This window comes from Falco biarmicus, chromosome 11, assembly GCF_023638135.1.
Source record: "Falco biarmicus isolate bFalBia1 chromosome 11, bFalBia1.pri, whole genome shotgun sequence".
NCBI lineage: Eukaryota > Metazoa > Chordata > Aves > Falconiformes > Falconidae > Falco > Falco biarmicus.
The window spans coordinates 28,370,470-28,383,588 of record NC_079298.1 but is presented as its reverse complement, the minus strand read 5'-3'; the positions used below and the strand labels follow the sequence as shown (position 1 = coordinate 28,383,588).

Below are 13,119 nucleotides of genomic sequence, written 5' to 3'. Positions count from 1 at the left end.
GTAAGAGCAAGAGTCGTGTTCTGTCAGTAAGAATGCAGAGCAGCACTGGGAAATACCTCCTATGAACAAAGTGGTTTCTTGTGCCTCTGAAGGTAAACTATATAAAATAAAATGTGTTACAATGGATTGGACGGGTTGTATCTATATATCTGATGCTGAAGTAAAAGAGTAAAGGGACAAAGTCTTGATCTCTGAGTAACAGTGGGCAGAGGCTGGTGCAGAGCAATTACCTTGTTGTCAGTAATTTGGGTGAATTAACCATAATTGTTAGGCGCATCTGTATCTTGGTGTGAAGAATCTACCATGTTATTCTGTAAATTACTGCATTGGTTAATTATATCTTGAGATATTTGGTTTGAAAATCTTTGGGTTTTCCTAAAGTGCACTTGCCATTAGATCCCAATAGTGCATTTTGTAATACAGTGGTTTCTCCTCACTGTGCAAGTGTGTGTGTGATGTATGAACAAAGCCCCCTTTTCATCTTCTCTTAGGTGAATTAAACAAGCTGATCTCTCTGCGGGGTGTCTAAGCTCAAGGGCATTTAGGAATTGGTATGGGAAACTCCCCAGAAGGGGCGCTCGGTGGGGGGCTGTGCTTGTACTCTCATGCAAAGGTTAGTGTAAGGTTAATCAGACCTGCCTCCACCTCAGACCGTTCCAGTGCGGTGAAGCATATACACCCGCTCTGTCTCACCCTCTCACCTGCTTCTTTTACCTTGATACTGTTTCTCTCTCTAAGTCTAGCTTCATCTTCAGTATGTTGTGGTTATCACTAACAGATTGTAAAAATACAAATACTGGATTATTCCAGTGTTCATCTAGTCTGGTCTCAGGGGAACATTTTATTGCTCTGTTGTTACAGCTTTAGAGTATTTGTTTTGGGCTTTAGCCAGTGATGCTGCTGCCACATACTTTTGAAGAAGGGCTGAAATTCAGTCCTTGTGCTGGAGGCCCAAAGATTTGGCAGACAGAGTTACGCAAGAGTGCAGCAGGGAGAGGAGTGGCAAGTAGAAAGGAAGAACATTGTGTCGGGAGGTGCTCTTTTATTTTTAAACTCACATAGCTCTGCACATGTGACAGATGGTTGTCACCAGAAATGAGTTTTGGCAAAGGAACGCTAAAATATTCTGAAGTTTCAGGGACGGGTTGATAATTACCCAGTGCCTGTCAACTTTAAAATAGTTGTCAATACCCAAGTGTATGATAAAGTTCATATTAGAATAAAGGAAGAAAAGCAGGAAACACTCTCTGTCTTCTGGCAGAAATATTAATGAAATATGAGTGATTGTCTGACAAATGTGCACTGCTATCTTGTTTGGCAGCTGCAGTTATTACAGTAACAAAGGGATCAGCTCTGAATAGGAGGAATTGCTTTTTATTGTTCCCTTGACTAACTTGGGAAGCTTTTTCGTCAAATAATTGATGATACCGTCACTAGTGCAGCTGGGACAAGGTCCCAGTAAGCAAAAGCCGACAATATATAGCACGAAAAGAGAAACTTACTGTAACTAGGTAGTATTTTCTGCTTTAGAGGAAGAAATAAAAAATTATTTTGAGGGTATCCTTCACCTCTGTTAAGACACTTGCTATCTGTGTAAATGGTTTCTCCTTTCATGCTATGCACAAGAGCATGTGTAGTGTAAGGAAAAAGACTTCAAGGCAGGATGAAGAGAGAAGTCTTTCCATTTTACTGTGGCAGCAGCAGTAGCAATTCTTGCATGTGTTTCTGGTAACAATACCAGATGGACCATTTTGTGAGATGATTGAGGTGCATGATCATAATTTGCTGCAGGCTGTTTTGAAAAGGTCTATTGTTGTGTTGGTGGTAGTAGTTACGTTTGAACTTGTCCATTGGGAATGGGCTTGTAACCACTGGTTCACATCACTGTTCCAATCCATGCAGCCATTAAATGGTAGTTAATGATGTTGCTAATGATCTGGGCCTTGTACTGACAAATATCTTTTAAATTAATCTATTCCAGATCCATTTATTCACCAGTGGCTCCCATACAGACCAGATCCTTGGACATCTTTCTGTCACAGAAACAGATCTTGTTAGGCAACCGGAGAACTACAAGCAGGTAATGCTTCTCCTGTAATTCTTGGATGTGCTTATAATGCTTTACACAAACACTGTTCAGCAAAAGACTGCGCTCCTTGTAACGTGTTTTAAACTTGGTTTCCAAACAGAAGGGCTTATATATTGGATTGCCAGTTTCCTCTCTTATAACTTGTATTCACCAAATGGTTTCTTCTAGTTCGATGTAACACAGGCCCAAAGGTATTAGGCTAAGTTGTGTAAAAACTGGTAGAGAGGGAGTCGGAAGAGACCTAACTGAAACTGCCACTGAGGAAAAGACTTGCAGAATAAAACATTCTAGATCAGCTGGCTGACTGCTGTTTTATACTACCAGTAACCGCATCTGGGCCAGTCAGGCAGAGTATCTGCCTGTGACCTTGCCTGAGTGGACTGCCAGTGAGAACATGGAGAGATCTGGTTTATCTCTCCTGGAGAGCCAAAGCACACCTGATGCTAGTATTCCTGAGTTGACTGCCTTCTTGGATGGTAGTAAGGGGCTTTGTTTTGGAAATATTTTAGAGGCACAGAATGGTTGAAGTGGGCAGGGATCTACCCAGAACAGGCTGCCCATGCCCATGTCCAGATGGTTTTTGAATATTTTCAAGGATGGAGACTCCACAGCTTCTCTGGGTGACCTGCTCCATGCTCAGTCATCCTCACAGTAAAAAAGTATTTCTCTGTGTGTTCAGACAGAACCTTCTAGGACAGAATCATTTTTCCTAGTGTAGTCTGTTACCCTTAGGTATATATTCCTGCTGCTCTCAAATACCCATTATAATGTTTCAGTTTATTACTTGAAGTAGTACAATTCACTTGTTTTAATACAATATAATACATTTGTTTTACCTATCACTTTGTAACAAAGTTCGTTCTATGTGAAAATGAAACAAAATTGAGGTTTTAAGCTCGTCCCTAACCAAATTGGTATTTGGCAAATTTCTGCTATCTGTCCAAATCTGTTTACTCAAAGATATTCTTTCTGCTGCCGCCTTAACAGAACTGGCCATTGTAAATACCATGCACAAAGAAATTCAGAAAAGTAGATTTCAAGGTGGGAGACAGTCTTATGTTCAAACTCCCTAAAGTAAAGCGGATGTTAATCTTTCATTACTGAGTATTCCTTGGATGAATGGTTCACGTTCAGCTGTTTAGAACGTTTTCTTGGGAAATTACGTTTTTTCTAGAGTAAATGGCTAAGTCAGCTTGAGATTTCTTTTCCATTTCTGCTTCACAGTCCCCCTCCTATGGTTTGCTCAGCAGCTCAGAGCACACAGCAGCACAGACCTCTGAAGCCTGTACTTGAGAGTCTTCCAGAGCTTAGCAAATGTCTAGAAAGGTCTGATGGGCTGGTACTAGAAACTGCTAGGCTGTGTAGAAGGACTCTGCAACCACCTTTTTCCAAAGCCTTACCCTGAGTATGACACTGGTCTGTTACAGTAAAGCAAAACAATACTCTTGAAGTCGGTTTGGTTTTGAGTCTGCTGTTAATGAATCGTTCCAGGAGTTTTGTTTCTTGCATGCTGCTCCCTTTGCTGGATGTCTGCTTCAGGTGTGTGCTTTTCAGTGGAGGCTCAAGATAAAATGGAAAGAATCTTTTTGTATTTTGAACATTGTGGTTAGGTAAAAGCACTATCGTCTAGAAGGTTTAGTGGGCAGCTGTGTGGCTTAGTTAAAATCTGTGGTGTCTTCATTCCACCTTTCCCAGGCTTAAACAGCAAATACATGAAACAAAGGGCACCTCTTCAAGGGTGATCACTGAGAGGGACGGAGGCAGGGTGGCAGAAGATGTTTTCCGCAAATAAATGAGTGGCCACAGTCACCATCTCTGGTTTCTGGGCTCTAACAGGTACAACCCCAAACAAACTGCAGTGTATGTGTGTTTGAAATTCTTTTCTCAGGTCACTTAACTGCTTGGACTGGTCCAGAATTGGAATTGTTTGGCAGCATAATCAGCTGTGAAGTTCTTGAAGTTCTCAAACCTGTTCAAGAAAAGGGGTTCCTCTAAGCTGCTCTCTTGTGCCCGATTCTAAAATAAACAGGGAAAAATTGCAGGAAATCATCACAACACTTCAATATACATATTTTTGAAAGATTTAAAATTCTTATTGCCATCATTTGAGCAATCTTTGTAGTTTCTGTCTCCCTTTACCCTTATTTCCCAAAAGCAGCTTCCAGAAGTCATACACTCAGTGTGTATGAAAAGCCTTATACAACAAGGTGGTATGGACTTGAAAAGGCAAGGCTGTTTCAAGTGTCAGTTTTCCAGATGGATATAATACTCAATATGCAAAGTGATGCTTCTTTGGAAAATGTAATAAAAAGCATCTAATTTTCAAATATCTTGATAAGATTAAGTAAATTATGCATATTTGAATAGCTTGGTTTTCAAATATTGGTGCAGATGGCAGCACTCTGCCAAATGTTTTTTCCAAAAACTGTGAAATAATTTTTTTCTCTTTAAGTAATGTGACATTTCTGTTAATGTTCCCTCAGATAACAACCTGCTACATGGATCAATAGAAAGAGCAAGCTTGTCAGTATGTTTTACTGTAATGCACCCCTGTTATTGGATGGTTTTAGGAATTCCTTCTCATGTTAGGCACCCTTCAAAGGATAGAAATGTGAAGTGGATTGAAGTGTCAAAAATTAGCTCTCACAGAGAGGACTTTGGGCTGTTTTTATTGAAGCTTAGAGTTCATTTTCATCAAAAAATATCCAACAAGATAAGTTGCTGTGATCCGTAATAAAACGAGATGTTTAGTCTGATGGGAGAAGTGTGATAGGATACAGATAGCTGTGAAGTTAAACTTCAGTTTATGAAATGGAAAAGTTATGCTACTCCTTTTCTCTAGAAGTTGCACGTTAACTTCTTTAAAATGTTCTTCCCTTGATTTTCTGACTATAAAAATCTTTTATTGCTTTTATGTACAGGGATTTTACTGGACATTATTATTCTTTTATCATCATAAACGTCTTTGTCAGATTCATAGAGCTGGAAGTTTTCCAAGCGTAATAGTTTTAATTATATTTTTCTCTAGTGAGGCATGATCAAAATTCCAACTTTTCCTGTGGTTGGCTTGGCTGTGGTTATATATAATGTGTGTGGCTGTGAGCTGCAGGTCACCATCGTGTTTAGTTCCTGTGCCGCCCAGGGTGTCAGTGAATAGGTGGTGACATTTCAGCTGGTGTTCAGTTTCCAGTTGAAGTACATGTGCATGCTTGTGTTAGCTCTTGACATCTACATGTATGTCCTTTCTTTCCCAAGATGCTGTCATGTGTTTTTGAGTACTCCCTGGCTTGCAGTGTGTTGCATGAGAAATACACTGATGGTCATTTTCTCAGCAGAAACACGTCAGTCAGGTGTTGCCATTTGACTGCAAGGCCATGCTAGAGCCTGTAAATTGGGGATGATTACAGCGCGACAGTGTGCAACAGCCTGTGCATTGCTCGGGAGTTTGGATGTTCATTGTGTCTTTTCTTGAAAACCTCTTGCATGTATCAGTGTGCTAGAACATAGTCTAGAGTGTCTTGAATGTCTTGCGTTGTGGTACGTTTTCCAAGCTGTTTTCGGGGCTGCTCATTTTTAAATGGTTCCCCTAGTCAATTGGTCTGGCGGGCTGCTGTTACTTGCCAGTCTGAAATACTTCAGGGCAGAGATGGAGTTCTGGAATCTGGCACTCTGGCTAGAATAGTTTTGAGGTGTATTGGAGAGAATGTGCAGAAGATGTGGCTGAGGGTAAGCAGCGCCTGCCCTAAACTTTCCAGAGCAGTACGGTCTGTCTCTGAAGATGTGGTCACATTCCTCCTTTGACTGTGAGGGCAGTGGTTTTGACATATGACCAACTAGGTAGTTTTTCATTATTGTGAGTATAATAGAATATAATCCCATGCTTGTCTGTGAAATCCATTTACCTTAATTCTACATTGCAGCGTCATTGGTTCTAATGTTTTACCTTGAGCTTGAAAAAAATGTATGTTGCACTTAAAAGTCACTAAATTATCTTTCTCATCAAATTGTTACCATATAGAGATCAATGAACTTTTGAAGCAAAACAGCCTAGTCATTCGGTTTCTTCTGCGTCTTCATATACTACTTCATATGTGTAATTCAGTCTTGCAGGTTTTGTGATTAGCAGAGATTAAAAGTTGTAGTCAGAACTCGGGTCATTGGTATAATGGTGGCTGGCAGTGCTGGAGAGGTCATTGAAATTGTAATGAGTAAAGATGACACCTTTAAATGCCAGTAGATCAATTTACTGAGTGTTACAGCAAATAAATAATGCAGCTGTCTGCCAGATGGATGTGGAAAAAAATCTGTGGAATTTGGATGTGAATAGCTAATAACATTGTTTCGGAATTTTGTGAAAAATATTTATACTTGTTGATCATTAACACATTTTAAAGGGGCTTAAGGAACTGAGGTCCTTGACAGCAAGCAAATAGAAGCAAACAAATAGTCTGTCTGACCTAGCGTACATAATGTATGATCAATTCCATGTCCATAAAATCTTCAGGTGAGCTTTAGCTCTCCAAGCAGCAGGGATTGTGTGGGATGGGATAGGATGGTATGGGCACAGCATTGATCCGCTTTCTGGACTGTTCATTTATCAGGGAGGGAAGAGCCAGTGTACAGTCTGTGTATTGCTTCCTTCAGTCAGTCAGGACTCCATAACTTCTTACTGGGACATTCAAGGGGTAAATGACCAAGTTGTAAGATAAGTTGATTGTGGACCCTATATCTCATGAGTTTCCATTTAAAACATCTGTCCCAGATGGCCGTTACAGATGGGTGACACAACAGGTTTATTCTCTATGAGTAATAGCCCGTGGTTTGAATTCATGCAAAGCACTAAAAAGCTTCTGTTCTTTTCAGAACAAGTATATTCAGATTGGAAGCATTAGGAACTGATAGGATTTGAATTTTCAAATATGTTAAATGTGCATTTACTAGTTACTTTGCATGAAATTTCAGTCTTCACTTTGCGTCATGTGCATGCTCATGTGGGCTTGCGCACTTGTGTAAAGCCCTCCTGATCTGCAAGTATTTTATCTGCGTAGGCATGCTAAAATGGTAATATCAACCAGTATGTTCAGTGCACAAACACCAAAAATGTGAAGAGTTTTTTTGGTCCATTTCAGTCCAAGTGACAGCACCGCTTCCTGGAACATACGTCAAACAAAAATGAAGTCTTAATACAAGTTATTCAGCTGGTTACTGAATAATTCCTATGGTATTATATTATCTCCAGAAATGGAGCCGAAGTTGCTGACTGTCTTGGATGAAAGTGGTTTAACTATGGCCGGATAATTCCAGCTGTTGCCAGGCTATATTTGGTGCCCTTGTGCTGGTTGTTTGGGACTTCATGGAACGTTCCCGGGGGTGACAGATGCTGCAGGCAGATGCTAAATGAAAATAAACAGTTAAAACCCTGCTGCTAAGCCCGACACTGTGTCACGTTACTGATTTGACACAGACCTGTGCTAGTATTTTGTATTTCTGTAATCAACCCTGTTATGGTCTTGTATGGTGGGGTGAAGGGTATGTAACCTTATTTGAGTTTCAAAGAGCCTGCTAGGGGACCATCTGATATTTTCTGATGTCCTTCCATCTGCTGTGCAAGAAGCAGTTGAACCAACACATTTCTCAGTGTAGATACCAATGGAAAAAAAATCTCATTTATGCTATAGTCTGTGATGCTGCTGTGTAGAAGATTAATTCAGGAAGCGAAGGCTTGTGCTGCATGCAAATACCAGAAAAAAGATCTGTTCTTTTCTAAAAAAATGACCTTGAGCTTCAAGGACAAGCTGCCTTCAATGGTATAAGTTGTCATAGATTCATTATCTTCTGTGATGTTCTGACAACTAATTCTGTTTGAGCTGGCCCTCAATTTTTATACATTTGTTACTTCATTCCTTTGGTAAAAGCCATAGTTCTGTCATTTCTGTGATGGAACAGGATCAGTATTTCATGTTGTAACTACTGTTCTTATTAAGGACAGCTTTGCCTATTTGTCATCGTGTTTCAGTTTCTTGAAAGGAAAAAAATTTCTCAAGTGGACCTTGCATAAGAAATGATACATCATAAAGTTCAAGAGTAATTGCCTCAGAGCTTGTGAATATTGGTGAAAATGTGGGGGGGTTTGGTTGGGTATTTTTTCCTGTGCATGTTCCATCTGAAATCCCTCCTTGGCCAGTCTTGACTCCACAGAAATTTTCATTTTACTAGGTGTTATGCCAGGCTTTGTGTGATCTCTTCACTGAAGGATTGTAGCATGAACCAATTTTCAAGGTGAAAAGAAGACTGTGTTGCTGTGAAGGAGATTGGAGAGTTGAAGAACGATCTTCCCTAAAGTAATACAGAGGTCTGTGACACAGTTTTTGGAGCAATGGGGCAGAAGAAGTGGCCAGCTCCAAAGGATCTAAACACAATGAGATTTGAGACTTCACACTGCCAGAATATACTCAGTTTGAGTCAGTAGTGACTCCTGACCATTTACTAAATCTGCTCACAGGGCATCAGATGACCAGAGTCCTTGGATTCTGGCATTGCTGAATTTTCAGAACAGCAAGTAAACTGATCGATTCTGTATTTTTCTTTTCCTTTTACAGAACTTTTTAAAGGAACAGATTTTTCTAACCCAATGCATCAAAATTTTTACCTGTTTTTAAGCAAGTTTGGTTTTCATTGGTTGCTACTGGGTGCATCTGAAGTTCTTTAATGATGAAATGAGAAGAAGTTCTAGAACTACTGACCTTTAATAAATTTCAGGGTTCAACAATGAATTGTATGTTCGTGGACACACATGTTTTGAAAAGGTCAATTATGACAAGTTTTTTGAATTTGCATAATTATGCTTGCCACAGCACTTTGAATGAAAATTGCAAATGCTTTGCCCTTTTAAAGTATTCAGGTTTTCCTCTCTTCCCAGGTTTAATTTCCTTTTACTAAGCCATTCTAACATTATTCGTTGAAGAACACAGGGAACATGGACTGACTGTGTTAGGCTGGGAGCAGAAGTAGGGTTCTGGACAGGCAGAGGAAGGGCATAGGATGGACAGTGAAGAGCCTCTTTGCTCTGGCTGTTGTTCAGTGAAGGCAGGAGCTGGAAGAAACCCCTGGACAAGAGGCCTGCATGAGGACATTGGGGAGGCAAGGTGTCTCTGGTGTGAAAATTCAGGCTGTCTGGGTGAAAAGAGACTGAGGCACCGAAGAATGGCTGTGGCAGGAAGGGCTGAATATGGGAGGCAGGACTGGGGAGGAGAGTTAGGGTGGAGCTCTGAACAGGGAAGATGAGTCTGTCTAAGGACTCAAATCACTATTTTGCTCCTTGCTCTGAGAAATTCTCTACTTGCAGGCAAATGTCATACCCCTCCAGTGATGGTCTGAGTGGACAACCTACTGTTGCTGCTATTTAGTTTATTGACCCAAGAGTCTGAAGCGTGTCTAGTATCTCTAGAAGTTATGATCTTGCAGATGTACATCAGAGATATCCATTGTGTATCTTTTCAGAAAGGTAATATTCCTCCTGCAACATCAAAGATATTAAGTCTAAATTGGAGTGTGATGTTGTGGTGTAATGTATGTTTATTAGGATATTTTATCCCAGAGCTGTTGCGTTGTTCAGAGAGCAGAGTGCCTTGTTTCTTGAGTCAGAGCTGTGGTGAAGAAAGTGATTCATGAAGGTGAAGAAGTAGTAGTAAGAGTGGGAGAATCATTGAAAGAGGAAGGAAGCCCTAAGTGCTGAGGCAGCAGAGCTTTGTCCTGGAGAGCTGCAATACTTCTGTGCCTTTGGGTTCTCACGTTCACTGTGGCAAGTTACTTAAACTAGACTGCATGGTGGACTGCTGATCACATTTTTTATGTGTCAAATTTGATGCTCAGAGATCTGATTTCTGGACATGATGAGTGTTCCTAGCTGCTACTGAACTTGGTGGGACCTCTGCTTGGAGCCCCTCAAGAGTTTCAGCAGTGCAGACAGCATCACCTAGTAATGCTAGCTATAACCCCAGATGGTGTAGTAGGTCCTTGCAGCACACTGACTGCTCTGCTGAAGTATTAGGCTGGATCCTAGTCAGTAGAGTGGTGCGTGTTAATGCAGCCTAGGCCATCTGCCTCGTTTCTTCTGCTAGAGCTGATGAGCTGAGGCGGTGTGCCATGGCTATGTTGGCTCAGGAACTAACTCGGTGAAAACTACCTCAAGCATCTCTGCAAGTTGTTGCGTTGCACTGGGTATCCATGATCTGAAAAATCCAGTCTCAGAAGATTCAGGTAAGGCATCCAAAAGAAATGGAAACATTTTACTTTAATCTCTTTGCTTTCATTTCCCATTTGTAAAATGACAATAATACTATCATCTCATCTCACATGGGTCATTAGGAAAGATAACTTGTTTATGTGGAAGATAAAAATTCTGTCTTCAAAATGAGATTTGAATGATGTATGGCAAATAAGTCCATGGCTTCCCTCTGAAGAACAGACAGAATAATATGCAATTTAAAAGGAAAAGGAATAGCTTCTGGACTGAGCACAGTCATTCTGTGTCCTTGGTGAGGCAGATTATGAAGGGAAATATTTTGGTCACATAATTCTAGTTTATACACTTGGGATGGTCAAATTAGTGTTGTTTAGGCAGCTTGAATTCAGTCACTTTTAAACGTCAAATACTTCAGTTTCCAACCTTAGCACTTATCTTGCTGGATTGTGCATTAGAAGTGTAAAACATACTTACTGCTATGAGCTCTGAATAACACTGACAGTCAAATGCTTCCCCCCCCAGCCCCTGTTAAATTACTTAATGTTTTGTGTTATTGTTCCAGCCAGTTACTTAAGACATTTTACATGCATGGTAGTCAGATTGGTGAGAACTAACATGGGAGCTGACATTAATATTGCAGAAGAGAACAGATCTGATAACATACTGAATTATATATGGAGCTCCAGCACCTAAATGCAGGAGGCCTGGAGGCTCACACAAAGCTCGAGGGAGCTGAATGATCCTGAGTAATCTATTTTTGATGGTGGTCGTTCAAATAAGAAAGAGTGGAGGCTAAAAGGATTTAATATGAAGGTTGTCTGCAGGCTCAAACAAAATACAGTCTTGGTGTTGCTGTATGATGAGCAGGGTCAAGAGCATGTCAGTGATATTTGGCTGGTCTGAGCTGGTTTCCTGACCCTGTCCGAGACTCCTGCTTTCCCCTTGGTGCCCAGGTATCAGTAAGCAGAACAGCGGAGCAAGAACTGGCCTTAAATCCCCATGGGTTATGTTGCTTAAAAGATTCATTCTTTCTCTGTAGAAATCTCTACTTTGGTCTTTCGGTGGTGTAGTGTCAGGAGCAGAGTGCCTGCTGCAGTGCTGTGCGCAGTGAAATCTGCTGTACAGGGGTGGGTAGAGTTTCAGAGCCTGCAGGGATGATGAGCTGTACTGGGAAACCCACATTTTCCTTGTATGTGAGGATGTTCAGCATGATACGTTAAAGTGTTTTGGTCCTCTTAGCAGGACTGCCTAGATCACCTTTAACATGCAGAATACTTCCCACTTGTTGTTTTTCTGGGAGAAGGCTCTGTTGGTTTTAAGGTTACTGAAATTGGAAAAAGCTGTTGATTTTGTTTCTTCTGGCTGTGTACATGGGAACCCCTCGTTACCCACTACTGGTCCAGTAATTGTACTGTCTTTGTACAATTTGATTTGGTGGTGATTTGGTGGTTGCTATGCTTTTCCTGTAGAGTAGGAGAGTGGTTACTGAGCAAAGAATTTAAAAATGAGATAAAAAAACCCTGTGATTCAGATATCATTTTTTCTTTTCACATTTCATTGCAAGGAAAGAATAAGCACTAAGAAAACAAAGAAACTGTCAGTGACAGCATGTGCTGCCCACCCTGTGCTGTGTGGCAGGAACAAAAGATTTGATTCCTGCTTTTTTTTAATGATTTACTCTACAAAAGGAGAGGTAGGCTGCCATGTCGTTTTCCTTCTGAAATACCTTAGGCGATTGGTTTTCACTTCATTTGCTGACATTTATCATGTAAAACATGGTTTGCTATAGTAGTTATTAAAACCTGTTGGAAACATTGGATCAGGTACTCATTTGCAAAAATGAGGCAGAGCAGATGCAACCCTTGTTACCAGTGTAAAATCAGGAAGTATTACAGAGGTCAGATGGCTTCAAAGCTACTTTTAGACTGTCTCTACTTGTAGCAGAGTTCCTTATCTTTACGGAGAAAGTGAAAGGCTCCAGCCAGCTGTGCACTGTAGAAGCAAGAACAATCAAATTTTGCAAGATAATGTATATTAGTATTTCTAAGGCAGATTTGAGTCAATTTTAGAAAGGATGTCTTTGGAGGAAAAAAAAATAATTACTTGCCTTTGGATGCTTTGTGTGATCTCCTGTTGGGGCAGACAGTGGACCAGTTGCCTTGGGTGAGGAACTCCTCTCCTAACTTCCCTAGTCATGCCTACTGTGCTGCTGCTGGAGGTTTTACCCCCTTTTGGAAGCAGCAGATCTTCCAGATCCTATCTGGAAGATTGACAAGGACTATCCAGAGCCAAGAAGCAGCTGGAGGTCAGGGTGGAAGTTTGGGGTCGATGGCAGGAGAAGGGATGAATGTGGGTACCTGTGCGGGAGTTAATTTAGGAAGACTGGAGAGGGTAGAAATGCATGGAGTGACTCTTCCTCATGCTGTAGACAGAAAGAAAGAAGCTTCTGCAGGAGCTAAACTGCTTTAAATATCAATGAATATGATAAAACAGTCTCCTCTGTTTCTCCTTCCCTGCAACTGCAGTGTCAAGCTGTTTTCTGCTCATCTGATGGCTGCTGTTACTGGCTGGTTTAGTTCTGCCTGCTCTGGGTCAGGCACTTTCCACCTCCGCAGTCCCCTCGGATCCTGCTGGTCATTCCCTTTCAAAGTAGTGTGGAGTATCCCATCCCAGAAGGAGCCAGAAATGTGTAATTAAAGAGCTTTGAGAAAGGCACACAGGGTCAGAGAATGTGCCTGCATTTGTATCACTAAAGGAATATCCTTGTAGCCAAGTTGGTTAGAGG

General features: G+C 41.0%; 1 protein-coding gene across 4 annotated transcripts in view; it reads left to right on the top strand.

The window, feature by feature from the left end:
- The window catches only part of TEDC1 (tubulin epsilon and delta complex 1), a 73,701-nt gene that overhangs the window by 25,440 nt on the left and 35,142 nt on the right, over positions 1 to 13,119 (top strand). For 3 of the 4 annotated variants that reach the window (XM_056355859.1, XM_056355856.1, XM_056355858.1), the window contains exon 5: positions 1,982 to 2,080. The exons of the other annotated variant lie outside the window; for it this stretch is intronic. In XM_056355859.1, the coding sequence (XP_056211834.1) occupies positions 1,982 to 2,080 (99 nt within the window). The remainder of the gene's footprint in view (positions 1 to 1,981; positions 2,081 to 13,119) is intronic. 4 annotated transcript variants of the gene reach the window in all.